Source organism: Pleurodeles waltl, chromosome 3_1 (genome assembly GCF_031143425.1).
Source record: "Pleurodeles waltl isolate 20211129_DDA chromosome 3_1, aPleWal1.hap1.20221129, whole genome shotgun sequence".
NCBI lineage: Eukaryota > Metazoa > Chordata > Amphibia > Caudata > Salamandridae > Pleurodeles > Pleurodeles waltl.
Window position 1 is genome coordinate 1,465,891,294 of NC_090440.1, and position 26,361 is coordinate 1,465,917,654.

Below are 26,361 nucleotides of genomic sequence, written 5' to 3' on the forward strand. Positions count from 1 at the left end.
GATTGTTCTGTGCATTAAAATGTGCTATGCATTGGCTAAAAAGCAACCCCGCTGTCGAGCTATGTGTGAGGGGAAAAAACCCTCTGTCATGCAACTGCTGGCAGAATTTGGCTGGAACTCCACATTACAGGCCTAACATGGAGTTGCCAAAATTCTGCCAACTCCAGTGGTGAAACAAAATTGATCACCCTCTCCTACTGAGGAATGGCCTTGAGGACCGACACACTGGACCGGCAATTAGGGCATGGCCATCCATGGTCCTCACCCAGTGTGGCAGTACAGGGAGCTCCTTAACAGATGGAGTGCAGACATGGAAGGCAGGTAAAGCCTGTGAAAGCTACTTCTCATTGATGACCTACTGTCTGTGCATTACAACCTAACAAGGCTGCTTCATGAGGTTCTCTCAGAACGCTGCTTTGTGTCTGGTTAGCATACATTATTTTCGAGCTGCAGAGCATGGTATTGAATGAAAAGCCCTATGATATGTTGGTACTACTTTAGAATAGTATTGTTATTAGCCCTTTTGATATTGGATATAATTAAAAATAAGCATAAAAGCAATGCAGCTACATTGGCAAACGCAGTGGACGCACAGATTTTTGGGGTCCTTATTTAACCTTTTAAACATTTGCTCGAGCTGGATCGAATTTGGCTTTCTTTTTGATGTTCTAGTTAATACTTCCTCCAGGGTCAGGTGTTTTTTGGCAATACAGGAGTAACAGCGTCATGCACCTTGCATGGAAGCAAATTCAAGGCAGTCACTCTAAAAATTCAGGACAGAGGGTCAAAGTTCTGGACAATAATTCAGGACAGAAGGTAAATTTTACAGACATATGAGGAGGTTGTACATTAAAAAAATGAATGGTTGACACGGAGAAACCAAAATAGGTTTATGTTCTTGGGTTTGCTTCATATACACCAGACTCACATGCAGCTGGATTTAATGAAGGATTTGAAAACTAGCAGGCTTTTGCTCACTAAATAGAATTTGACAACCAACACCAGAAGCAGCTCGCATTTCTACCACCACACCATATTTGCCGTGTTGATGGAGACATTTGTGAAACTCCAGAAACAAGTTGTTGAGGGTAGCTATGCATTTGATAAGGTAAGGCTGGGCAGCAGCCACCAAACAATGGAAGTGAATAACTATAAATGGGCTGAAAAATGACCAACAGCAACACGTGTAAATGTAACAACCCCAAAGAATGTATACACACCAACTTACCATATAGTACATACAAAAAATGAACCATGTTCAGAGGAAATCCATTTTGCTTTCTTTTATGCGTTACAGTTTTATGCTTTGAAAATGTCAATTTCATTTTGAGGCATGAAAACAGTGACCTTTTTCTTTTTTTAAATGCCGTTGCAGCTTTCCTGGCCAGATTTGAAATAATATACTTAATACACACTATGAAACCTCTGCTGGTAATACAATCACTGCGGATGTCTGTATGTGCAACCAGAGAACAACCAAATTGAATCCTGGTTGGTGTAAAGTGACTTGGGTGTTTGAGTGAGGTCCCAGTCTGTGCCAGAAAGCACTGTGAATGTGTAAATCATAATTTAAAATTGTAATTACAAGCAGTAAAAGACAGGCTACCACAGAATGTGCAGCAGCAATTAGCTTTAAGATGAGAAACGTTTTTCCAATTCTACATTTTAGTAATACACAGCTTGTAGCTGGTGAAAACACTTTATATGACTTTCTTTTAGAAGGACTCACTGCAGATGAGCTGATAACGCCCTTTCAAAAAGAAGAATCCTTTCATTCAGAAAGCTTCAAGGGATTTGATCAGTTAACTCTAGTGCAAGCTTTCAAGCAGCCTGTGTATTTGCAGATTAGCCAGTTGCACACATTTACGTTTTTCAGGCAGCAGACATCCTGTCAAAAAGGCTTGTTTCAAGTTTAGCTCTCTGCCCCTTCATTGGGATCATAGCACTCCACTTCAGCAGAGGCATCTCAAAGGTCGGTGCTAAACTTTGTATTTTAGCACAGACAAATGTCATCAGTGGAAAAATGGATGATGGACAGCACACCTTATGGCTAATTTACGGACAGTCGGTATAAATTACGGATGGGTTGTCACCCTACATCAAACAAGATTAGAAAAAATAAACCACTCTGCATTATCACATCATTCCAAATACAGCGCAACAGCTCAGAGCTGAAACACAACACATTAATGTAGCACAGGGTTCTCCAACCTATTCTGTAACAGGAGCTACTTCTATTCAATGACAATTATACTGAGCTACTAATATTATTTGTTTTGTAATAGTGACTATGTCTGACAAGATTGCATTAGTGGATCGGGCATGGTTGCCAGTAATAATCTTAAAGGCTTTATTAATTTGGAATGTCTCTATATGAATAACATGACAGCCATAGCTGCAATGACCATGTGTGAGAAACTGGGGCTGATTGCAGAGGCCCCATAACTTTTTGCCCCCATTTTCCACTTTATGCTGGTGTTTTCCTGACTCTGATGGTGCCCTGGGTACTGCTAACCAGTCCCAGGGCCTGTGCTCTGTGTAAAATGGATATGCAAATTAGGCTAATTATAATTGGCTAAGTTAACCTACCTATAAGTCCCTAGTATATGGTAGGGCATGTAGGTTTAGGGACCACAGCATAGGTGGTGCACACCTAGGTGCATTGCTGAGGTGCCCAGTGTCATTTTAAAAGCAAGCCTGCCTTGCTGGCTGCTTTTAAATTAAAGTTATATGCAAATTCGACTTTGGAATTAAAGGTACTTCCAAAGTCTTAAATTACCTTATTTTTACATATAAGTCACCCCTAAGGTGTGCCCTATGTGCCCCTAGGGCTGGGTGCCATGTAACTATAAGCAGGGACTTTATAAAAATAGATTTATAAGCCCTGGTGAGGTAAAAACAGCCAAATTTGTTTTTCCCTCATTGAAGTAAATGGCCTTCATAGGCTAGAATGGGCAGACTTTATTTTAAATTTTAAAGTCTCCTTAAATGTTACATACCAAGAATTTGGTATCAAATTGATTGTTATAATAAATCCCACAACTTCCAGTTGTTGGATTTAATATAACTAGTGCAGGTAAAAAGTTTAGACTTTACCTAAAAAGTTGCCAATTTCAGCTCTGCATTGTTTTTGCTGCTGTGCTCTGATTGGCCAGCCTGCAGCAGCTTCTGCCAGGCTACTTTAATGAGGTGTGAAGTGGCCTGACTTCACACAAAGGAATGTGCTTGGGGGAGAGAATCTCCCCTCAGCAGATGGGGAAGCAGGAAGGGGGAGGGCTGCCAAACTGGTCTTCAAAGGCAGAGAAGGACATCTGGAGCACCCAGCAACACCCCCACATCCTGCAACCCCAGACAGCTAGGGGCCCCCTTGATTAGATTAGGAGAGGGCAGGAGAGGGGTGTGTTTATGATTTTTAGCCACACCAGTGGGTGGGCTCAGCCAGATCTCTCCTCTAAAAATCAGATTCATCCATTTTGGATTTTTAGAGACTGTTGCCTTCTGGGATGGATTTTTGCCACACTTCCCAGGAAGTGGTCATCACAGGGGGACGACCCTGTCCCTGATTGGAGGACCAGGGCCCCCCTGCTTTTCACCCAGGAGCAAGGATAAAACTGGCAGACCTGCACCCACGCCTCAGATCCCCACCAAATTTCAAGAAGAAAGAACTACAAGGAGAAGAAGGACTGCCCTGCTGGACCCCTGGCCTGCATCTGGACCCTGCACTCAGAAAGACTGCACCAGCTGCACACTTGGGCTTCACCACAAGAAGGACTTTGCCTGGCTTCCACTGGTTCAAGGAGGGACTCCCTGTTTGCTACAGGTGAAAAATTGCTAACCAGAGTCCCCTGCACCAACTCCTGAAAAAGTGACCAGCTGACCACTGCCCAGTGGCCAAAAAGGAGTTTGCGCCAGGTGCACTCTGGGAGTTGAAGTCCGCACTTCCCAAGGACCATCACAGAACTTCTGGACCCTTGGGGTGAGCTGTGGACCCCAAAAGAACCTTAAAAGAACATCTGGGTGAAGCCCCAGAAGTTTGGAAAAGATTGGAGAAATTTTAGAAAAAAGCTCCATAAAGTGACCGACTCGACGCGGAAATTCTAGCCGGCTTGCCTCAACCGCGACCCGGCCTGACTTCGTGGTTCGTCCCGGTCAAGAAAAACATCCGAAAAAAAGACTAAGTCCGAACGTAAAAAGTTGACCGGGACCTTCCAGCCATCGTATCCGAGAAGGGCTCCACGGACGTCGGATCAAGATCCAGGTTTACCCCGGTCGAAGGATTTTCATCTCGAAAAAACGACTAAGTCCGAAGGTAAAAATCACCACCGAGGAAACCGACTTCGCGTATCCGGACAAGGGCTCCAGGAGGTCGGATCCAACTGGCAGGTTCGTCCCGGGGAAGAAAAACATCGAAAAAGAGACTAAGTCAGAAGGTAACTTTTTGACCGAGGCATCCCGCGACTTGTAGCCGAGCAGGGCTCCATCGCGGTCGGCCTGAAAGTTTGACTTTGCCCCGGTCCTGGTGCAACCAGATGACCCGATTGGCGCTTTTCGTTTCTGAGCGCTAGAAAATAATAATACTTTAAAAATTCATATCTCCGGTTCCCCTGAACCGATTTTAATCGTTTTTGTGTCATTTTAAAGATAAAAATATAAGCTATTTTTATAAATTGGTTTTGGATTTTTAAACTGTTCCCTGTGTTTTATTTAATTACTGTTTTGTGATATTTGAATGCTTTACACTTTGTCTCCTAAGTTAAGCCTTGACGCTCGATGCCAAGCTACCAAGGGTAGAGCTGGGATTAATTTATTGAGACCTAACTGTACTTACGTGGAGGTTTGTGGCTTGTTGCTAGGTGTAGGTACCTACCTGCCCTACCAATAACCCATTTTCCAACACCATGGCACCAAGATAATAATATTAGTAGTGTCTCCCCTATATCGTTTGAGTTATCACTCCTATAGCTTCTTTAAATATATTTTGGAAACTGGGTCATTTTTCGCCAAACATTAGCTTAATGCATTGTAAAAATACACATTTTTATCTCATGTACACAGTTTTCAATTTTGGAATACATAAAATCAAGCAAAAGCTTCTAATTTAGTAGGCTGGGCTGCACAGAGGAGAAATACTGGAAAACTACCAGTAGCTCACGAGCTACTTATTGGAGAAGTCTGATTTAGCACACCTCTGCTGTATAATTATTCAGCAGCACACAGGAACAATAAAGAGCAACAACACTTAACACCACCAAAATAAAATATTGCAAATAACATGCCAACAAAAGGCAACACCACACATTTCAGCAACACAAAACAAATACATATCAACATGACCAAGCACAATAACACAGCATGACAACACACCCTTAATTCACCCAACACAAGAAGACAACAGCACAACAATAGTAACACAACTTAACATAACATTGCAGCAGAGTGACACAAAATGCAAACAGTTCGACCCAAAAATGCAACACTATAAAATATCACACTGCCACATCACAGCAGAATCATACATCAACAACTCTACACAATATAACATAATAGGCAACACTACGACAACACTATACGTCAGCCATACATTTGTAACACATCAATAAATATGACAGTGCAACAAAACAAGCCTGCACATGTCCACAACTAAAGATTCTACCCACCACCAGTCCACCTACAACGCCTTAGACTTTCATGAGGTGGACAATTACTATTCTATGCTTTATGCAGTGACAGCGTTTTAACATTGAAAATAAACACTGTGGGGTTTAATATATGATGTATAATCTCCTATTTTCGGTATGCAGAGAGTAAGTCAGTGGACCCCTTGTGATACACACTATTCATGTAGCGCTTCACACGCTTATTCTAAAATCAACCAAAAACAAATCCATAGAATTGTGAGTTATACTTTACTCCAACATCAAATTCTCAAGTCCCAGTTAGGATACATGCATGGAGGAAAGCCTAAAATTGTGCCTATTACCCTTTCATTCTGTTGCAGCAATCTCTAGCGATTTTTTTTGTGAACTGAGGATAGATTACTGAGTCAGGCCCAAATACAATGCACAACTGTTGTGCGGTCCATATAATGGTGGCCATGGGTAAAGCCATGACGGTTTTGATAAACCACTCTAGTGCAGGAATATCACAAAAAAAATGTGATGTCCACATCAGAAATTTAGTGTATGGCCACATAGCATAAACACTTGTGTGCATATGTTTGTGTTAATCTAGGCATACACATATAGATAAATAAATAGACATTATAAGCTAGATAGATATATATAGATATTTATTATTATGTAGTTCTTAGAAAAGAAAACGCTGCAGCTCTTCAGCATTTAGTGCCACCCAGTGCTCTTGCAGTGTTAGCTGACCCCTCAATAAACAAGGCAGGCTTGTTTCAAAATCTATAAATAATTTTTTTAGGCACGAATGTCGGTGCCCTAAAAAAGCAGGCGAACTGGGAAATAATGTTTTCTCTGCCCTCCTAGCCCTCTTGCATACCAAAACCCAACGTCAATGTAATGTATATGCTTATTTACATAACACACTTTTCACAGTCAGTTGCCATTCGGTAGAGAATATCTGAGGAAGGGAACTGAGGTGTAGTTGCAGGAGAGCAAGTGATAAAAGCGGTGCTTTTGGAGCTCTCTAAATTTGGGTAGGTATTGGGGTTTCATTCGAATTGTCTTTTTTTTAATTTGCCGTGTGACACTAAATAAAGAGTTAAATCCTGTTTTTCTCGTGAGGGAAGCTCATTTGTTTATAAGTTAGCACATCACACAATAGTTGTTTCCTTATGCAGTATGGTGCTTATGGATAATTTTCATTCCCCAGAGCAAGATCTCCTCCCGCGATTGTTTAAATAATGCGTTACCCATGGGTTTCAAATTCCTTTTTAGGTCTCGCCTGAGATAGCACATGCGTTGTTGCCGTGATCTGTAGGTCTTTAAGTAAAAATCTAAAGGCATAGAGCCCACCCAATACATACCATTGGCTGGCTTTCTCTTCACTTATTTTCTTGGTTTTCCTTTGTTAGTGAATGCAGTTTATTTCATTTTGCCAGTCGCTTCAGACTGCTTTGGGATGATTGTGGTTTCACCTTTTTAGATGCGACACACAGATAGCAGCTTCCCCCACCAACCCCTAACCGTTACTTGTTCAATGTGTGGTACACTGATAATTACCATTTCCCCTCGTCCCCTCCCAGTTTAGTGTGCTCCCTAAGTATACTTAGAGTACGCAGAATTATGCACATGTAACAAGTACTGGTGAAGCAGTGAACAAAACCATGCTCGTAAAACAGAGCACACGCTGAGAATACAAAAAAGCAGATTACACGAGCACACTCAAAACCCACAGTAAAGCACACGCTGACCACAAAGTAGTTAACGTGCATTTAATACGTGAAGAGCCCACTGAACCCACTGCATGTAGAAAGTAAATGAGGGTCTGAGAAAACTCGTAGTGCACACAGCATAAAGTTATCTCAAAACAAATAAAATGATCAGAATTTGCACAACGTACATTGAGAACGAAGTACATGTAAAGCCTGGGGTGTATGATGAGCAGAGTCCATGTACATACAACACAGAGTAAATGTACCTCAGAGAATATACAACGCACGGTAGTACATGTGGCCCACATGCCGAACGGAGATCCATATGTTGTAAAAAATATGTACTGCAGAGTTCGCCTAGGGCCCTGATGTTGCAGTGTACTTGTAGAATTTAAAGTATGGACAGTGTGAGGTAGAATACAGAGAGCGTGCAAAGCAGAGCAAATGTAAGTCACAGAAAACATGTAGAGCACCGAGCCCACAAAGTACTGAATACGTAGAAAACACAGGGTCTGTAGAGCTCCGAAACCATGGCGAGTGCAAAGCACTTATATAGGATTGCAAAGGCACAGCACAGAATACACACACATCCGCCTCGGGATGGAAGTCATTCATGTGATGTTACATTTCTTTAAAAAAACATGTAAGCAGCATACATACAGCAGAGTATGCGTAACTCACAGTACCAATAGAAGAGAATACAAGTACGAAATTTATTGGCTTTTTGGAAATGCTCTCAGTGACATTAATGACCAGCATCTAGTAATTTGGCATTCCTAACATAGTGTTCTCTTTAGTGGACATTATTAATCAAGCCTTGCGTCTGCACCCAAAGCAGAGGAATGAAACAAGTGAGAGAGGAACATTTCTAGTGTAGCTTGTGCATTACTTGTAACACTCCTAATCAATGGTGTGCATGTGTTATCACATATTACAATATCAGGTGTTTGTTTGCTTCAGATTATGAACTTTCTTCAAGTAGTTCTTTTACTTAGTAGTTTCATTTTTTCTTTACTCGCCTGCTTTTATTGAATTGAAGGTTTGCAATTCCTTAGACAACAATCCATTTACACTACTTGTATACCAATTAAGTTTTGTACGTTTCTAGGGTCGAGCCTGTGCTACTGCATGCGTTTCACTTGAGATACTCTGTTGTTAACAATTAGGGCTAAGAGCCCACCTGTTGCTTACCATTTGTTGGCTTCCCTGGCATTCTTCTTTACAACCTCGTAATAAGTCTCTGCAGGCTCAGCATCATTTCCATTCCTCTCTGGGGAGCAGGGACCAAGCACTGATTGATTCAACTTAATCAGTGCACATATGCTACTCACAACGTGACTGAGGTACTATTTTGTTCTTTTTAACTTCTAGTGGCATTCAAACAGAAGGTGTCTGACTGGCAAAAACGTGTCCAGCAGGACTAACAAAATTGCAAAGATTTTCAATCTTCTTTTCTCAAATAGTTTCTTTTTTAAGTGTAGTCTCTGAAATTATGCTTTAACACATAATCATGCAGTACACCCCAATCCGCCCCACTAAAGTCCACACCAGTTCACCCCACTCAATCCAATGCACCCCACTCCGATCCACTCCAGTGCAGTTCTCCTTCTGCACCTACTCCAGTCTGCCCCATTCCAATTCGCTCAAGTCAGTCTGAAACAATCTGCCTCACTCTAATCTTCCACGCTCCAAACCAAAACAATTGGCCCTACTCAATCCAAAAGAACCTGCCCTACTCCAATCCACAACAGTCTGGCACACTTCAGTCTGCCCCATTCCAATCTTGCCCACTCCATTCCAAAACATTCTGCCCTACTCCATTTCAAAACAATCTGCCCCATTCTAGTCTGCCCCACTCCAATCCTAAAACAATCAGCTCACTCTAATCCACCGCACTCCAATTGAGAACAATCTTCCCCACTCCAATCCACCCCACTTAAGTCCAAAGCAATCTGCCCCACTCAATATAAAACAATCTGCCCTACGTTAACCCAAAACAATTTGCCCTGCTCCAGTCCAAAACAATCTGTCCCACCCCAATCTAATCTACTTCATTCCAATCCAGTCCACCATTCCAATCCACCACACACCAATCCAGCACGCAGCAACCTAGCCAAATCCCATCTACCCCACTCCACCCCAGCCCAATTCAGTCCACCCCAGCCCAATTCAGCCCAACCCAGCTCAATTCTGTCCACCCCGCCCAGTCCAGTCCACCTCACTCCAATCCAGTCCACCCCACTGCAGTCAAATCTACTTCACTCCAGTCCAACCCCTAGTCCAATTCATCCCACCCCAGTTCACCTCACTTCATTCCACCCTACTTTAGGCCACCCCACTCCAGTCTGCCCCACACAATCCATTTCACCTGAGTGCAGTCCACCCACCTGAGTGCAGTCCACCCCATTTCAATCCAGCCACTCCACCCAACTCCAATTCACCCCACACCATCCACCCCACACCATCCACCCACACCATCCTACCCAAGTGTAATCCACCCCATCCAGTCCACCCCACTCCACTGCAGTTAAATCCACCCCACCTTACCACAATGTAATGCACTCTACTCTACCGTAATCGAATGCACCCCCACTCGGTCCAGCCAACCACACTTAATCCACCCTACTCCAATCTACCCCACCCCAAGCCCCTCCAGTCCGTTCCCCCTCTAGTCCAGTCCACCGCCCTCCAGTCCAGTCCACCCGTTCAGTCCAGTCTAATCCACCCCAGTTTATTCTTTCACTCCACTCAAAACAACCTACTCCACCACACTCTAATGCAGCCCATCCCAGTTCAGTCCACCCTACTCAATCCAATCAATCCCACCTCAATCCAGTCCGCCCCACTCCAATCCAGTCCGCCCCACTCCAATCCAGTCCGCCCCACTCCAATCCAGTCCGCCCCACTCCAATCCAGTCTGCCCCACTCCAATCCAGTCTGCCCCACTCCAATCCAGTCTGCCCCACTCCAATCCAGTCTGCCCCACTCCAATCCAGTCTGCCCCACTCCAATCCAGTCTGCCCCACTCCAATCCAGTCTGCCCCACTCCAATCCAGTCTGCCCCACTCCAATCCAGTCTGCCCCACTCCAATCCAGTCTGCCCCACTCCAATCCAGTCTGCCCCACTCCAATCCAGTCTGCCCCACTCCAATCCAGTCTGCCCCACTCCAATCCAGTCTGCCCCACTCCAATCCAGTCTGCCCCACTCCAATCCAGTCTGCCCCACTCCAATCCAGTCTGCCCCACTCCAATCCAGTCTGCCCCACTCCAATCCAGTCTGCCCCACTCCAATCCAGTCTGCCCCACTCCAATCCAGTCTGCCCCACTCCAATCCAGTCTGCCCCACTCCAACCCAGTCTGCCCCACTCCAACCCAATCCGCCCCATTTCACCCAATCCAAACCAACTACTCTAATCCAGTCCACCTCTACCCCAACCAGTCCTATTTTGTCGAACCAGTCCACCCACCCCAAATCAATCTAATCCACCCCACCCCACCACACTCCAGTCCACCCACTCTAATCCATCTCTCCAAATCCAACCCACTCTAATCCATCTCTCCAAATCCAACCCACTCTAATCCATCTCTCCAAATCCAACCCACTCTAATCCATCTCTCCAAATCCAACCCACTCTAATCCATCTCTCCAAATCCAACCCACTCTAATCCATCTCTCCAAATCCAACCCACTCTAATCCATCTCTCCAAATCCAACCCACTCTAATCCATCTCTCCAAATCCAACCCACTCTCCCCCAATCCTTCTATTTCAGCCCAATCCACTCCTTTCTATTCCACCCCACTCCACTCTGACACACCACTCCACAACACAAACTGCCACCAAACCAGTGAATTCTACTCCCCTCTATTCCCCCATTCTACTCTACGACACTCTATTCCAACATATCCAGTCTGACACACAACACCCCACCCAACTCCATTCTAGGACACTCCACACCACTAATGTTTAGCCATGCAGAACAGCCGCCAAACCGGTGTACCACATAGCAAAAACACATTACCAAAAACAATAGCTCTTGTATAAGAGAGACCTATTGGCTTTGACAGTGCTTGTTATTAATTTATTTTTACTAGTATCACAAGACTGATTCTGTAATCTGCATAGAATATGAATATGCATGTTAAAAGCTCCAAGGGTAAAGGGTATTTCAAGTATTGTATTCAGTCTTGCTAAACAAGTTCCTTTTGTCAATGCTTGGATAATACAGTTTCTGAAATGCACAGAATAGTCTAACGTTGTCCCATTCAGATATTTACAGACTTTGGTTTTTTTCTTTTCAGGAGAAACCAGGTATCCATTGCTTGGCCAGCCTTTGCAGTACAACCCACCTTTAATACATGGACATATTACTACTCAACAGGTAAGACTCAGTTTAAATCCATTTGTTTTAGAAATAGATATCATGACTCCCAAAATAATTGGCAATGCCGGTATGTTTGGATTTAATGTACTTTAACCTGCAGTAAGGAGGTTACACCTCTCACCCTTCACTCATACATGAGACTGCTCACCCTCCACTCACATAGACATATTGCTTATCTCCCCTTAAATGGCACACTGTTCACGCTCTATCACACAGTTGCACCTCTCATCCTCCACTCACACCTCTCATCCTCCACTCACACCTCTCATCCTCCACTCACACCTCTCATCCTCCACTCACAGGCACACTGCTCACCACCCACTCACAGGCACACTGCTCACCACCCACTCACAGGCACTCTGCTCACCACCCACTCACAGGCACTCTGCTCACCACCCACTCACAGGCACTCTGCTCACCACCCACTCACAGGCACTCTGCTCACCACCCACTCACAGGCACTCTGCTCACCACCCACTCACAGGCACTCTGCTCACCACCCACTCACAGGCACTCTGCTCACCACCCACTCACAGGCACTCTGCTCACCACCCACTCACAGGCACTCTGCTCACCACCCACTCACAGGCACTCTGCTCACCACCCACTCACAGGCACTCTGCTCACCACCCACTCACAGGCACTCTGCTCACCACCCACTCACAGGCACTCTGCTCACCACCCACTCACAGGCACTCTGCTCACCACCCACTCACAGGCACTCTGCTCACCCTGCACTCACTGGCACTCTGCTCACCCTGCACTCACTGGCACTCTGCTCACCCTGCACTCACTGGCACTCTGCTCACCCTGCACTCACATAGACACACTCCTCAGTCCCTTCTCGCACATTGCTCACCCGACATTCACAGAAACATACTCCTTCCCCTGCAGTCACACAGACCAGCCACTCGTCCTGAACGCTCATGAACATACCACTCAGCCTCAGCTTCTATGCACTCTCCATTCACACTTCTCGTTGTAATGTGTATTGTTGAGGACGTTTTTACGATAAGTGCTTCACACATATATGAAATGTTTGTTTTGTGATTGAGTACATCAATAGGAAATAAGCAGAAGCATTGACAATGCAGTAGGTCTAGCTTATAAATGAAAGTGCTTCTACAGTCATTCACTCAGTAATTTACCACACATGCACTTTAAACCTCGGTTTGCACTCCTACATCCACCCACTGTCCTATTCTTGCATGCCCCACTTAAACAACCAGAATAAAACACACACACAAATCAATAACACATATAAGGTGCATTGAAAAAATAAAAGCAGAAAAAAATAAAGGATGGTATTATCCCAACACGGAAGAGGGGCATGTGCTTGCATTAACAAAAAAAGAAAAAAAAAAATACACATTGAATTCCCATGAAGCATACATACATAGTGTGTTATTGTTTTAAAGCATGGTATTGAAAGTATGGGCGTCGAAGGGTCCCTACTGGAACCACACCAACAGGTTTGCTTTATGTGCCAGTCAAGCCCCAAGGATCCCTCGCTGGATCCAGAGTGGAGCCGTAAGCGAGACAGACCCTTCTCAGCGCTAGCTCAAGTGCCAGCATCTCTGGCATCCCTAGACAGCTGCATCCTCATGGTCATTCCTGACTTCGCAACAGAGGTGAATGGGTGTCACTAGACGCCGCGTTGAGCGCCGACTGAGGACATCCTTCATGTAACCGAGCCAGTGCCTTATCTGATGGGCAACCCTTTTGAGAGAAAACGTTTGGGAGGGGTCTACGGACACTTATGGAGAAGACCCAATTGAAGAGGACAACTGGTATGAAGAACTGGTGAGGCCAGTGGGTTGGACACCTGACACTGGTTTGGTTTACCCTCCTACTGTGGCTACAGAGGAGGGAGCCTCTTTTGCAATTGGTGGTGTGCAGGGCGGATGAGGCCCTGAACCTTAACCTATAGTCAGTGGCAGTCAAGACTAACGTCTTGACAGACAGAGGTGCTTCAGCCAGGAATCATCCCCTCCGAACCCGTAATCCAGTTCAGTGAAGCCCTTACAAATGTTCAGCTTGGGGCCTGGTCCAAGCCCTGCAAGCAGATTACGAATGTTGTGTCCACCCAGAGGTGGTGCAAGGTCTCTTTCAGCAGTGGGGAGAGCCTTGGTAAGATCTGTTCGCCACCACCAAGAAAATGTAATGTCCAGAGTTCTGTGCACTGGAGTTTCCAAGGCAACTTCTTCCAAGATGCTTTTCATCTTGAGTGGCGCTCTGGCCTCCGGTATGCCTTCCTGCCAATACCACTCTTGCCCAGAAGTCTTATGAAGATCAGGAATGACCAGCCCAAACTCATGCTTGTGGCTCCCGATCAGGATTGGGCATGTAGAGTTAGGTATCCCGAGCTATTTCATGACCATTGGTCCTCCAGTCTGGCTGCCTCTTGAGGAGGATCTTCTGTTATAACAACATGGCAAAGTTATGCACACAAACTGGCACACCGTCCACCTACATACGTGGAGATTGAGCGGTAACAATTGACAGCTTTCACCCTTCCTCTCAAATTCTCTAATGTTATTTTGGAAGCAGGTGTGCCTCCACCAATTCGGTATATGCTTACCATTGAGATAAGTTTGTGTCATGGTCCGCTTACCACAAAGTTGACCCCCTTTCTGCATCTTTATCCAAGGTTCTCTTGTTTGCTCTGTCTGCTCTGGGCACAGTTCAAGGTTACCTTTCTGCCATCGCAACATTTTTGTGGTTGCCAGATCAACCTTCTCTCTAAGTCACCTGTTGTGGTTAGGTTCCTTAAAGGCCTGCAGCACGTTTCTCTCTACTCCATTCATCATGCCTCAGTGGGACCTCACCATGGTCCTCATTTTTCTAATGTGTGCACCATTCAAACTTCTACACAATTGTCCTCTTAGGCCCTTGACAATAAAAACTGCCTTCTTATTGGCCATAACATAAGCCAGGAGGGTCAGGGTATTGGAGGCACGCTCTGTGCACCCTTCTTATATCACCTTCTTCCCAAACGAGCTGGTTCTTCGGACACTGGCCCTCCTTCCTTGCAAATATTGCCACTCCCTTCCATGTAGGCCAGAGCATTACCCTGCCTACCTTGTTTGCTCTGCCTCATCCCTCCAAAGAGGAGGAGAGACCCCACAATCTGGACCCAGAAAGTGGTGGTGTTCTACTTTCATCACACAAAATAGTTCTGGGTGGGTGATAAACTCTTTGTGGGCTATGTCGGAGCAAAACAGGGAAGGCTCTGCAGAAATAGACAGTCTCACCATGGCTTGCCACATACATTAAGATCTGCTATGCACTGGCCAAGAATCAGCTCCCGCCCCCAACGGCTTGCGGGCTCAATCTACCAGTGCCAAGGCTGCAACCACCATGTTAGCGTGAGGCGTTCGTCTCCTGGGCATCTGTCATGTAGCGAAGCAGACATCACTGCACACATTTATTAAACATTACTGACTGGACAGTCATGTCCATCGTGACGGGCACTTTGTCTGTTCAATCTTGCAGAACTTTTTTGTTTAATCGGATTTGCAGACCCACCTCTGGGTAGGTATTGCTTTCGTGTCTATTTAACAGTGAGGAATCTGCAGCTAGAAGTCTCTATGAGATGAACCAGTTACTTATATTTGGTAACTACTTATCTGGTAGAGACTATCTCTACACAGATTCCTTACCGACCATACCATCCACCCCGCTCTCTGGCCCGGTTCAAGTGTAAGAGACACCCTTTTCAGGGCCAGTCTTTTCCACACTACTGGTCAGTTCTCATTGTGGCTCCGCACTCCCGGCGTAGAAAGTCATACGTGTACTGAGATGGCACCTATATAGGTAACGAGCAAGTCTCTTTCGACACGGAGGATGCAGGGCTGAATGTCTCCACCTACTGGTGAGCAGGGGTACTGCTCTAAAATGTTGCTGATACAGTCTGATGCCTAAGGTTATTCAAAGGTAAGGAATCTGCAGTTAGATGGAGTCTTTACCAGGTTAGGCGTTACCGAAGGTAAGTAGCTTGTTCTTTACTTCCAAAGAAACTTTATAAAGTGGGTCTTTGCATAATCTTTCATATTCTGAAATATTGCATATTACATATTCTTGAATATGATTTGGCCTCCGTACATAGGTGTTACCCCCTCCACCCCTTTAGCTTTATCTGTCAGTAGTAGAAAAGTTTGGTAAAATTACCATGTACATACTTGGTTAAGCTAAGTATGTTAGAAATATTAGTTGCAAGGGAGTTTTGTAGGTTGTTGAGTTGCATTTACTAAACAGGACTTTGCTGTTTTTTTGTTCAGACGGGTAGGTTTGTGTTCCTAATTATGCATTGCCTAGACTATTTGTGTGTTTTTACTATTCTCTTGATGTGGTACAAGGAAGCAAAGGTGAGGCTCAGGTCTTACAGAGGGGGATCTCGCCTCTGACAGAAGTGCTTCATGTTTCTTCAATAGTGAACTGAGTTCCAGGTTTGTTATTTTGAGATTAAAATGGGGTAACAATTGCTTAAGTTACCACCGTCCTTATTAACGGGTTTCTTTATACCAGCAGTGTTTGTTCTTTGAATAGATTATCCTCCTCTCTCTGTAGTCTGCATTTGATTCATGAGAATGGAGTAAAACCTTTTTGATTGGTGGAAAGACTGTAAAAAGTATTTGCCAATTCGCCTAGAAGTGAGTTATGGATTCAGACTTGTCAGGCATGCGGAGGCTTGCGTAAAATCATCACTCTGTTTTTTTAGAACATCTTTTGTGCGTTGATTGTGTTTGAGGGGGGTGCATATGTTTGTTTAGGTCCCAGTTGTCATCCAAAAGTCAAGAAAAAGTGCTTCGTGGTGGAGTAGTATGTATTTGTGTGATCTCTTTTTCTGAGAGACAAGTTGCAGAGAGCTTGTTGAACGTTACTAGGTTATCATATGATGCTTGAGTCATTATTTTGCCATTATTGATTATTAAAATGGGCCTTCACCTTTGAAGTGTAGCTTGCAGCTATAAGGCATTTTCGAGTTCTTACAAACCTTCAGGAATTTACAAAATAATTCCTTCAAACTGTTGGTGGTGTTGGGAAAAAGTATGTTTTTGTCCCCTTCTTTGCATGAAGTGGTATTTGTGAATTAGTTTACCCCTAAATTATTTTAGTTGTTTGTGTTTTTGGTTGCACTCTGTGAGAATCCACGAGGGTATCTTAATGTAATTAAGCCTGCCCTCGTTGGCTGTTAAGGGTTTCAAACGATCTTGATGGGGAAGGAAGTGTATCACTATACACCTTTCACTGTAGACGATCCCAGATTTGTTTTCTGTCCATAGAGGAAATGCTCGGATTAGGAGCTACTAAACTCCATTGACAAAAAGTGTTTTGACTACTGATTATTAACCTGTTCAATAAGTCTTCACAAATGTGAAACTTTAGCAGCCAATTGGACATCATTAATAAAATTACAGAAGTATCTGACCCCAGCATAATTTCCCTTCCAACAAAGGCTGTAGCATAAGCACACAACTCATGGGAAGACATATTACATGCTTATCATGCAATAACTGAACTCCAAGTCATGACTTCCGCTTTCAACTGACCGATAGGAAAGGTTGCAACTGCATTCAGTCCCCTTATTTCGACAATATAAATTTTCTGTAAGGATTGGGAGCTCTCAGAGAAAACATGCAAACCCTCCCTAGCAGGTCCTAAAAAGTAGTACAGGTGTTACCAAATGTGATCAGTTGCATGTCATGCTTTTTGCAAGTATTTCCATATTATTTGAAATATATCTTATATTGTAAACATTTATAAACTCCTCTTGTTCATTCAATAAAAAAAAGTCAAAAAAACTTTTGTATTTTCTGATTAGCATAATGGATGAAAATAAGGTGTACAAAGAATCATGACTTTTTAGTTATTCAACATTTTCTATAATGCTTTCAAATGTTTTTATTGGCGTCTTATGACTTTCAAACAATCTTGTGTCAATCTTTTTTAAGTTCCCTTTTTGAGATAGAGCCTTTATAGAGCACTCTTCTGAGTCCCTCCGAAAACTCTGTAATGAGCAAGGCTTAAACCGAGGGCCATTCAAACCAGTGAGGGCTAATGTGATTTGAGCCATTCAGAATAGTATGACCAAAGTTCAAGTGATGTTTTTTTGCCGGGACTAGTATCCCCCAAAAATTGTTTTCCGTCCCGTGCCCACTCAATGGCTGAAGGAGGAAATCCTTTTATACATTGTCTGCAGGTTGGTTGTCTTTCTCATGTGAGCAGATAAAAGAGCAGCTTATTTTTTTTTTTGTGACCAAGATGGAGATTGAGTAGATGTGCCAAACATGGGTTTAATTGGTGTGTGCTGTGTTAAGTCTTCCACATGGCGAGAAGCCCATTAACAGATACGACATTTTTTATCAAACATGATCACTTGCCTCTATCTCTACCTGGAATATCAGAAATACTGGCAGTTAGGGCTTGATTACTGATTGGTGGATGGGATACTCCGACACAAACGTGACTGATATCCCGTCTGATGTATTACAAGTTCTATTATATCCTAAGGAATACGACAAATGGGATATCTGTCACATTTGTGACAGAGTATCCCATCCTCCAGGATCGTAATCAGGCCCATAGTCTGCCAGAAACAGACAGAGGAGATTTACCAGAATACATGATTATCATTAATCTCTTGTATGTCACATTTTGGACAGTCTTTTACTTGACTCTTCCTGACGTCGCTTGCTTTTCAGGCCTCTAATATGGCGTGGGAATAGTACTAAAGTTTTTCTCCTAAGTGGTGCCACTTTAAAAAAATTCACATAGAAATCAGCAAGCTCTTGTCATTTGTTATGGATCACTGACATTGGCAATTATCCTTCAAAGACCACCACATCTGGCTTCATGTCTTCCTAAACAATATCATGCTGCTAGTTGTACCACGTGACCACCTCTTTCGCTGCATGAACAAACTGCTATTTCTGAGAAATTGTTCATCTGCTTAGGTAGATGCCCAATCTAAGTTCAGCAGCCCAAATTAAAAGCTGGAACTGTTTAAGTTTTGAAAAGCTGCCTAATATTGGGGCGCCAAGTGTTTCTCCAGAACATAGAGCACCATCCCAAAGCTGATTGCCTCAAACCTCACACTGTGCTCAGGGAATTGACTAAACACATTCAACAACTATTCTGGACTCTGTGGTGAGTCCAAGGTTGGTTATCCAATTCTAAAATATTAAATACCTATTGTCCTTGGAAAATCAGACCTACGTCCCGCCATAGCCATGCCGCTTCGCAGAGCACTGAGTATTTGCAAATGGAGTATTTAAAAAGAAACCCTTAGCCACAAATGTGAGCAGTGCAAAAGCTAACAGCTGTAAATCTCTGCTCATAATGGCCCCAGCTGTCATCCTCAATATCTTCAATTGAATGACCAGGAATACGACAGTAGGCCAGGTAATGCAAGCATCTTAGTTTATGGACCTGAGGTTTGTGAAGCCCAGACAAAGCAATTAAGCATGTATGCCTATTTGCTATTAAACCCTTACTAAAATATAATCTGATGCTTTCAAGTAGAAATCAGATAACATCTGCTGAAAATAGTGAGAGATACACCCAGTGATTCAACAACAGCACTACATATTTTTTGTAACTTCAATTGATATTAACAGCAACCTCTTGTGAACAGATAGTCAAGATTCCAAGTGAAAATTACTGAAAGTTACTAAATATTGATAATTGACAGTCTATAATTTAATTAACACGAGGTATTGTAAAGGCAGAATAAGGGGTATGTACCACTAAATCATCACAAAGGATGCTTCTTCATTTAGACCCGTACATCTGCATGGAATAACACAAGAATCTAATCTGTCTGTGCAATAGGGGCTCAGTATACAAGTAATTCCATCCCCAAATCATGGATGATACCACTCACTAATGCCACTAACAATGGCAAAATCTGACATCAGACGCCCTTACATAAGTGTAGTTTAGGTGGTTTAAAAAGTGTACTATAGTCACTATACTCTTCCTCCCCATGCATACCCCACAAAACTCTGAGGTGCAGTAGGAAGTTCCTAGTTCACTTGATCAAACCCCTTGCGGCATCCAAATTAATGATCACTAAGGGGAGTGAGAGACTGCCAGATCGGTGGTGGTAATTAAAGTTAGACTAAGTTGTCCAGAAGAAACAAACATCTTTGCAATTTTTTTTTACTAGTAATGTAAAAATGTGTTTATACTGCTTTCCCTAATACCAGAAAAACACTTGTAGTCACTACTACTGGCGTCCTTGTCAGGTTTTAAAATTATTTGAGATTGTCTATCCCTTGATATCAGGTGGCTTACTCCTAGAGATTATGATTAAGTGGCTTTGTCTTACTGGAGTGACTTGGTTGATAGGAGCTTTAAAAATCGAAATAGTTTGACCTTAAACAAATTACAGATATTTGAAGCCAAAAAAATCTAAATGTTTTCTAGGTTGAAAGTTCACCACCTAATGATCAAGAGAGAGCTAATGTGCTAGCAGTGAAGTCTTACTTGAGTCGTAAAAGGAACAGATAAAAAGAGTAAAGAATGACAGTGAGGATGTTGAGAAAAATCATAGATATTCCCCGTCATGGCGGCTTCATTAGCCATGCAAGAAAGAGAGTAGGGTATGTTGAACAGGTGTACTCCCACAGCCCTCTTGAAGAAGAGGTGGAGGAGGCAGAGGGAGGTGGAGATGAGAAACTCTGGGTAGATGCAAATGCTAGATTACTTGACCATGAACCTGAAGAATACCCCTCCGCACCATTTCATCCTGAAAATTTGTCTTTACGTCATGCTGTCATACAGAGACCAGGAAATAATTTGTTTTTTCTAGGATACATGCTTGGTGTCAGAGCGGCTGAGTCCTTTGTGAAAGAGTAGCCTGTTTTCTTTTAACCAACGTTGCCAAGTTTAGTTCAACAAGGCAGAGAAGCATTCAAAATCTCTTCAACAGCAAAGGCAGTCAAGCCCGAGGTTGAAGGAAAATATAAGATGATGCTCAGGGCTCCAACATTTTTTCATACCCATACAGATCCACGTGCTATAACCTACACTTACCTCAGATGTGCCATATGATAAGGAAAGTAAAAAGTGGGAGACCACTGGTAAGAAACTAGAGTGACCCTACTAAATCATACATACAGGGAGAAAAAGAAGAGCCACTATTGGCAGCAAAATCAACAAGCAAAGCAGCCATTTCATTCCTGGAAATATTGACATCACGGAGACTCGGATGCTTTGCTCCAAACTCCAAGCAACAGTCTATATAGACCGCCTCAGGCCACACCAGCCCATTCAGATGATGTCTGAATTTGTTTCACACAAAATGGCCCAAACAAAAAAAAAAGCCTCAGATTGATGGTTCCAAGAGATCATGCACAAAGGTTATTGCATCTTATTCTTAATGAAGCCACCAAATAGCCTCTAAAAAAACAAGAAAAGAAATAGCCCCACGTTCCATTGCTGTTGGAAGAGGTACAGGTTGTATTAAAAAATGTGCAACTGAAGATGTAAAATGCCCATGAGCATACATGATCAGGGAGTGTAATTGTGTTTATCCAACCAAAAAGGGCAAGATGTTATGACCGATTTTTGTCCAATTCACAAACATGTAATGACAACACCATTCAGCCATACTGGTGATAAGACCTCTTATAGAAGGGTTAAATAGGCCACATGTACCCAGGCATATACTACCCCATCCTAGAATTCGAACACAGATTTTGGTAGATGGATGTTACGAACATGTGCGCTTTACAAGAGTCCAGTTTAAAACAGTTATCCTAATGGTAATCCTATCATCAAGGAGAGTTAGTCCAGTAGCCTCTTGCCTCAAAAATATTGGTAGCAGTAACTTATTCTCTATTGTGCATACCTCTGCCACTGCATGGTTGAATCCTTAATAGTCTTAAGAATATTGAAAAGAAACCTTTCATTTACTTGGATAATGTACATAGCTAGAACTTATTGATATTGAAAACAACTCCAGAATCTCCATTCATTTTGTCTCCTCCTCAGTTGTTCCTTCATTACATTTTGTCTGGAAGCTCTCTTCAATAATTTTATTTTTATGTTAACATTTAGTATTTAAGGTACAGAAAATAAGTTTCCCAACATTGCTGTCAATAGAAGTTTGTAGAATTGTTTTAAATGTCTTCTCAAGCATCCATTTGACTGTTATTGCCTAATGTAGTGTGGGATGACCTTAAAACATGTGTTTTTGCTCGTCACCTACCAATTGGAAACCTTTTACTCAAGACCAGGCTGACTAGGAAGATTCTACATGCTGAAATGCTTCAACAGCATTATTCGTGGTGGATAAATACAATTTAGGACTCCAACCTCCAATTTGAATATTTTGATTAGTGTAACTTTTAAAGCCCTTGAACAATTCGATTTCACATTTGCCTTGAAACGCTGTTCTCTAAAGGAAGCACACACTGTTGTGGGTAGCACCTGCCCTCCTCTCCTGTTTCCATTGTGGTCCAGTGTAATGTTGTACAAAAAACCAAACCAACCTCAAGATGTGCATATGCAAAAACTGCATTCCTAAATTTACAGAGAAACTCAGTCTGTATGTCAGGGTTGCATTGAGTTTTGCCTTAAGTGATGATAAAACAAGAGCATGTGACACTTCCATAGTTATGGGTAAAATGCACCCATACCTGCACGAGTTTTACTGGAATATGAGGAGTGGTTCCTGGAGATTTTTATACTAATTGGATGTCTTATGTTTCTGGATTCCAATTTTTTAGCTTTTACTTTTAACAAAATTGATTTTTATTTTGGTAGAGTTCATTAACACACCCTAGAGATGTGTTGCCCAGCAGGATAGCATCATCTTCATCTAGCACAGGGGCCTCCAACCTTTTCTGTGTTAAGAGCTACTTATGTTCAGTGAAAATATTTCAGAGCTAGTATTATTATTAGAGGGGTAATTGTGACCACAGACAAGATGACATTGGTGGTGACTCCATTCAAGACTCTTAGCACTGATCACCTGAATGCATCAGACAGGTTTACCAGCAGTAATGTGTAAAGCCTTTATCAATGTGTCATGCCTTTACGTGGATAATACCGAATAGTCGCAGCCTGGCACCAAAGTAACAAGTATCCCTAGCACCACATGAATTATCACCCAAATATTAGCTTTAAATATTATTAAATCATATGTGCAAGGTGAAGGGTATATTGACAGTGAAATAATATTTGTCTATCCTTACCCATCTCAATAGTTGGAATGTTTGTATTGGAAATTCAACTGAAATTCTGTCATTTTTCTCCATGCACTGGTTTAGGTGTCCTGAAAATACGCACATTTTCATCTCTAGAACAAGCTTTTCATATTTTAACAAACAAAAAAATCATCTAATTTGTTGTTCTGGGTCACAAAGTAGAGAGCTACTTGCAGGTAGCTATTCGTTGGAGAAGCCTGATCTAGCAGGACATGTTGCAACATCAACTGAGAGCAAAATAGACTTGTGTGTCCTGTGCTCTTGAAAGTCAGCCAGAACAAATCTCAGACCAGTTCCCGTAAGGTTTTAGCCACAAGACCAAGGACCATCCCTTGGAATTGAGCTGTCCTATAAACTCCCTGATCATTCTGATGATTGTTCTACAGATGTTTTACTGCACAGTGTAATTATTGCTTTGTAATTTGCTAGAGCAGTCAACACCTGCTCATAGTGAGGCAGACATGCTGTGCTGAAAACCCATTTGTCTACATGGACTGCATGAGTGTCATCCTATTCTTGAAGGTGCCTCACCAAGATTTTTGGTATACCTTTTTCATGAAACTCAAAATATTTTTAAAGGCTGTAGTTTCCCTGGTCATTTCTGTCTCCTTTATCTGGAGAGCAGCTAGACATCAGATAATACATTAGTGTATTATTACTTTCTTCTGCAGCTACTGCATCCACATGCTGTTCATACGTCTGCCATCTAGTGTTGGGCTCGGAGTGTTACAAGTTGTTTTTCTTCAAAGAAGTGTTTTCGAGTCACGGGATCGAGTGACTCCTTCTCTTCGGCTCCATTGCGCATGGGCATTGACTCCATGTTAGATTGTTTTCTTTCCGCCACTCTTTATTTCTCATTGGTATTGTTTTGATCGCGTTACATCTTCTATCGACACTTCGGTACCGTCGGATCAAACATCTTTATTCGCCCTTCGGGACGCCCGTGCCCAACTCTGGCCTCGTCGGGCTGACCGCGTGGAAGCCTCATGGACCGGACTCCATTCCTATTCTGTCCTCGGTGCCACGCTAACTATCTTTATACGGACCAACATCTTGTCTGTAATCTCTGCCTTTCTCTAGACCATCGAGAAGAAAATTGCGAGGCCTGGAGATCCTTCCGGTCCAAGAAGAAGCTCTGAGACAGAAGAGCACGAAGACTCGAGATGGCATCCAAAAGCACCGAACATCTTGACGTCGAAGAGTAGGAGATCATGCAGACCGCTGTCTCCGTTCAAGGATCCGACTCCGAGCAGGAATCCGAGGAGAACAGACCAGTCACGGCAGGACAGCACGTGAGTACGCCTGCCCCTGACCCATCCAAGCCGAAACATAAGGCCTTGGGGACGCCACTGCCTGAAGGCCATGGCTCAACCCGAACAAAAGACCTTCGGTGACCAACCCACAAGTTCGGCACCAAAAAAGGCCACTCCTCCGAAGCCATCGGACTCGAGTCGAAGCTCCGTTTCTGAACCGAGCAAACGCGGCTCTTCCGAGTCGAAATCTTGAAAATCTTTTTCGGAACAGAGACTATCTTCCACTCCATCTTCTTCGATCCCGAAAAAGCCAGTTTCGGAGCTGAAAAAAACTGGCTTACATTGAGGAGCATGGACTTTCAAAATCACTTAGAGAAAGCCAAAAATCTACTGAGGAGGACTCACGAATGCAGCCTATCATAGACAAATGAAATGGATGAAAGGTAATCCAGGATTCATATCCACAAAAAACTGGCAGAATTTTAACTGCACCTCCTCCAAAACCAAAGAGGAAATTAGCCTTTCAGGAGGAATTGGACACTGCACAGCCTCCAGCTAAAGTGCCAAGAACAAAGGAGAGACCTCCACCTCCTCAATTTTCTCCTTCTCAGTCTCCTCCTCACTCTCCACATATCTCTCCTCCTACCAGCCCTACACCTATGCAGTCACCATCACATTAATTTGATTCACAGCACGACAATATAGATCCATGGGATCTTTATGATCCAGATCCCATTCCTGATAACAACCTAGACTGCTATCCCTCAAAGCCTTCACCACCTGAAGATAGTACAGTGTACAATCAAGTACTAGCTAGGGCTGCAGCATACCATAGTGTCACCATGCACACTGAACAGTTGGAGGGCGATTTTTTTATTTAATACACTCTCCTCCACGCACACAACATACCAGTCGCTCTGTATGCTCCCAGGCATGCTAAAACATGCTGATCAAATTTTTAGCGAGCCTGTCAAAGCAACAATAATAACTCCCAGGGTAGAGAAGAAATACAAGCCACCTCCCTCTGATCCTGTGTATATCCCTCCAGACTCAGTAGTAGTAAGCGCTGCTAGGAAGAGGGCAAACTCGCAGTCGTCAGGTGATGCACCCCCACCAGACAAAGAGAGTAGAAAATTTTATGCTGCAGGGAAGAGAGTGGCATCCCAGGCAGCTAACCAATGGAGAATAGCCAACTCTCAGGTGTCGTTGGCTAGATACAATAGGGCACATTGGGATGAGATGAAAGATATAATTTAGCATTTCCCCAAGGAACATCAAAAGAGGGCACAGCAAATAGTAGAGTAAGGACAAGCCATCTCCAATAACCAAATTAGGTCTGCCCTAGACTCAACAGACACAGCTGCCAGGAGCGTCAACACTGCTGTAACAATCAGGAAGCATGCATGGCTCAGGTCCTCCGGGTTCAAACCTGAAATTCAACAAGCGGTGTTGAATGTCGTTCAATAAAAAACAAAGTTTCGGCCCAGAGGTGGACTCTGCAAAGGCCATGGGTGCGCTATACACCACACAATACAGGGGATCCTTTCGGAAACCCCAGTTTAGAGGTGGATTTAGGCCCCAGAGTGCAGAGCCATCCACATCACAGTCAAAATCACCCTACCAACCTCAATATCAAAGAGGTAGTTTCAGAGGTTAACAGAGGCTAGTACCCCAGAGGCGGGGGAAAATATCAGACATCAAAAGAAGCCTCACAAGGTAAACAGTGACTTGTACCATTCCTTTACAATTCACACATCCCCTGTCGGGGGAAGACTGCAAAAGTTGCACAACAATTGGCTAAACTTTACCACAGACAACTGGGTGTTATCAATTATCCGCAATGGCTATTGCCTAGAATTGATACAAACTCCACCAAACATTCCACCAAAACCACACAGGCTATCCACAGACCATATTACTCTGTAACAGGAAGAGGTCAAATCTCTATTACTCAAACAAGCAATAGAACCCGTACCACAAAATCAAGTAGGAACGGGAGTTTACTCACTGTATTTCCTCATTCCCAAAAAGGATCGCACCTTAAAGCTAATATTAGATCTCTGAACCCTCAATCTTTACATTGTCAGAACACTTTTATATGGTAACACTACAGGATGTTATCCCACTACTTCAGCAACACGATTTCATGCAACATTAGACTTCAAAGAT

General features: G+C 43.3%; 1 protein-coding gene across 9 annotated transcripts in view; it reads left to right on the plus strand.

Moving 5' to 3' along the window:
• R3HDM1 (R3H domain containing 1) overlaps positions 1-26,361 on the plus strand; it is a 642,394-nt gene that overhangs the window by 567,819 nt on the left and 48,214 nt on the right. For all 9 annotated transcript variants that reach the window (XM_069225061.1, XM_069225063.1, XM_069225066.1 and 6 more), the window contains one exon: positions 11,641-11,720. In XM_069225061.1, the coding sequence (XP_069081162.1) occupies positions 11,641-11,720 (80 nt within the window). The remainder of the gene's footprint in view (positions 1-11,640; positions 11,721-26,361) is intronic.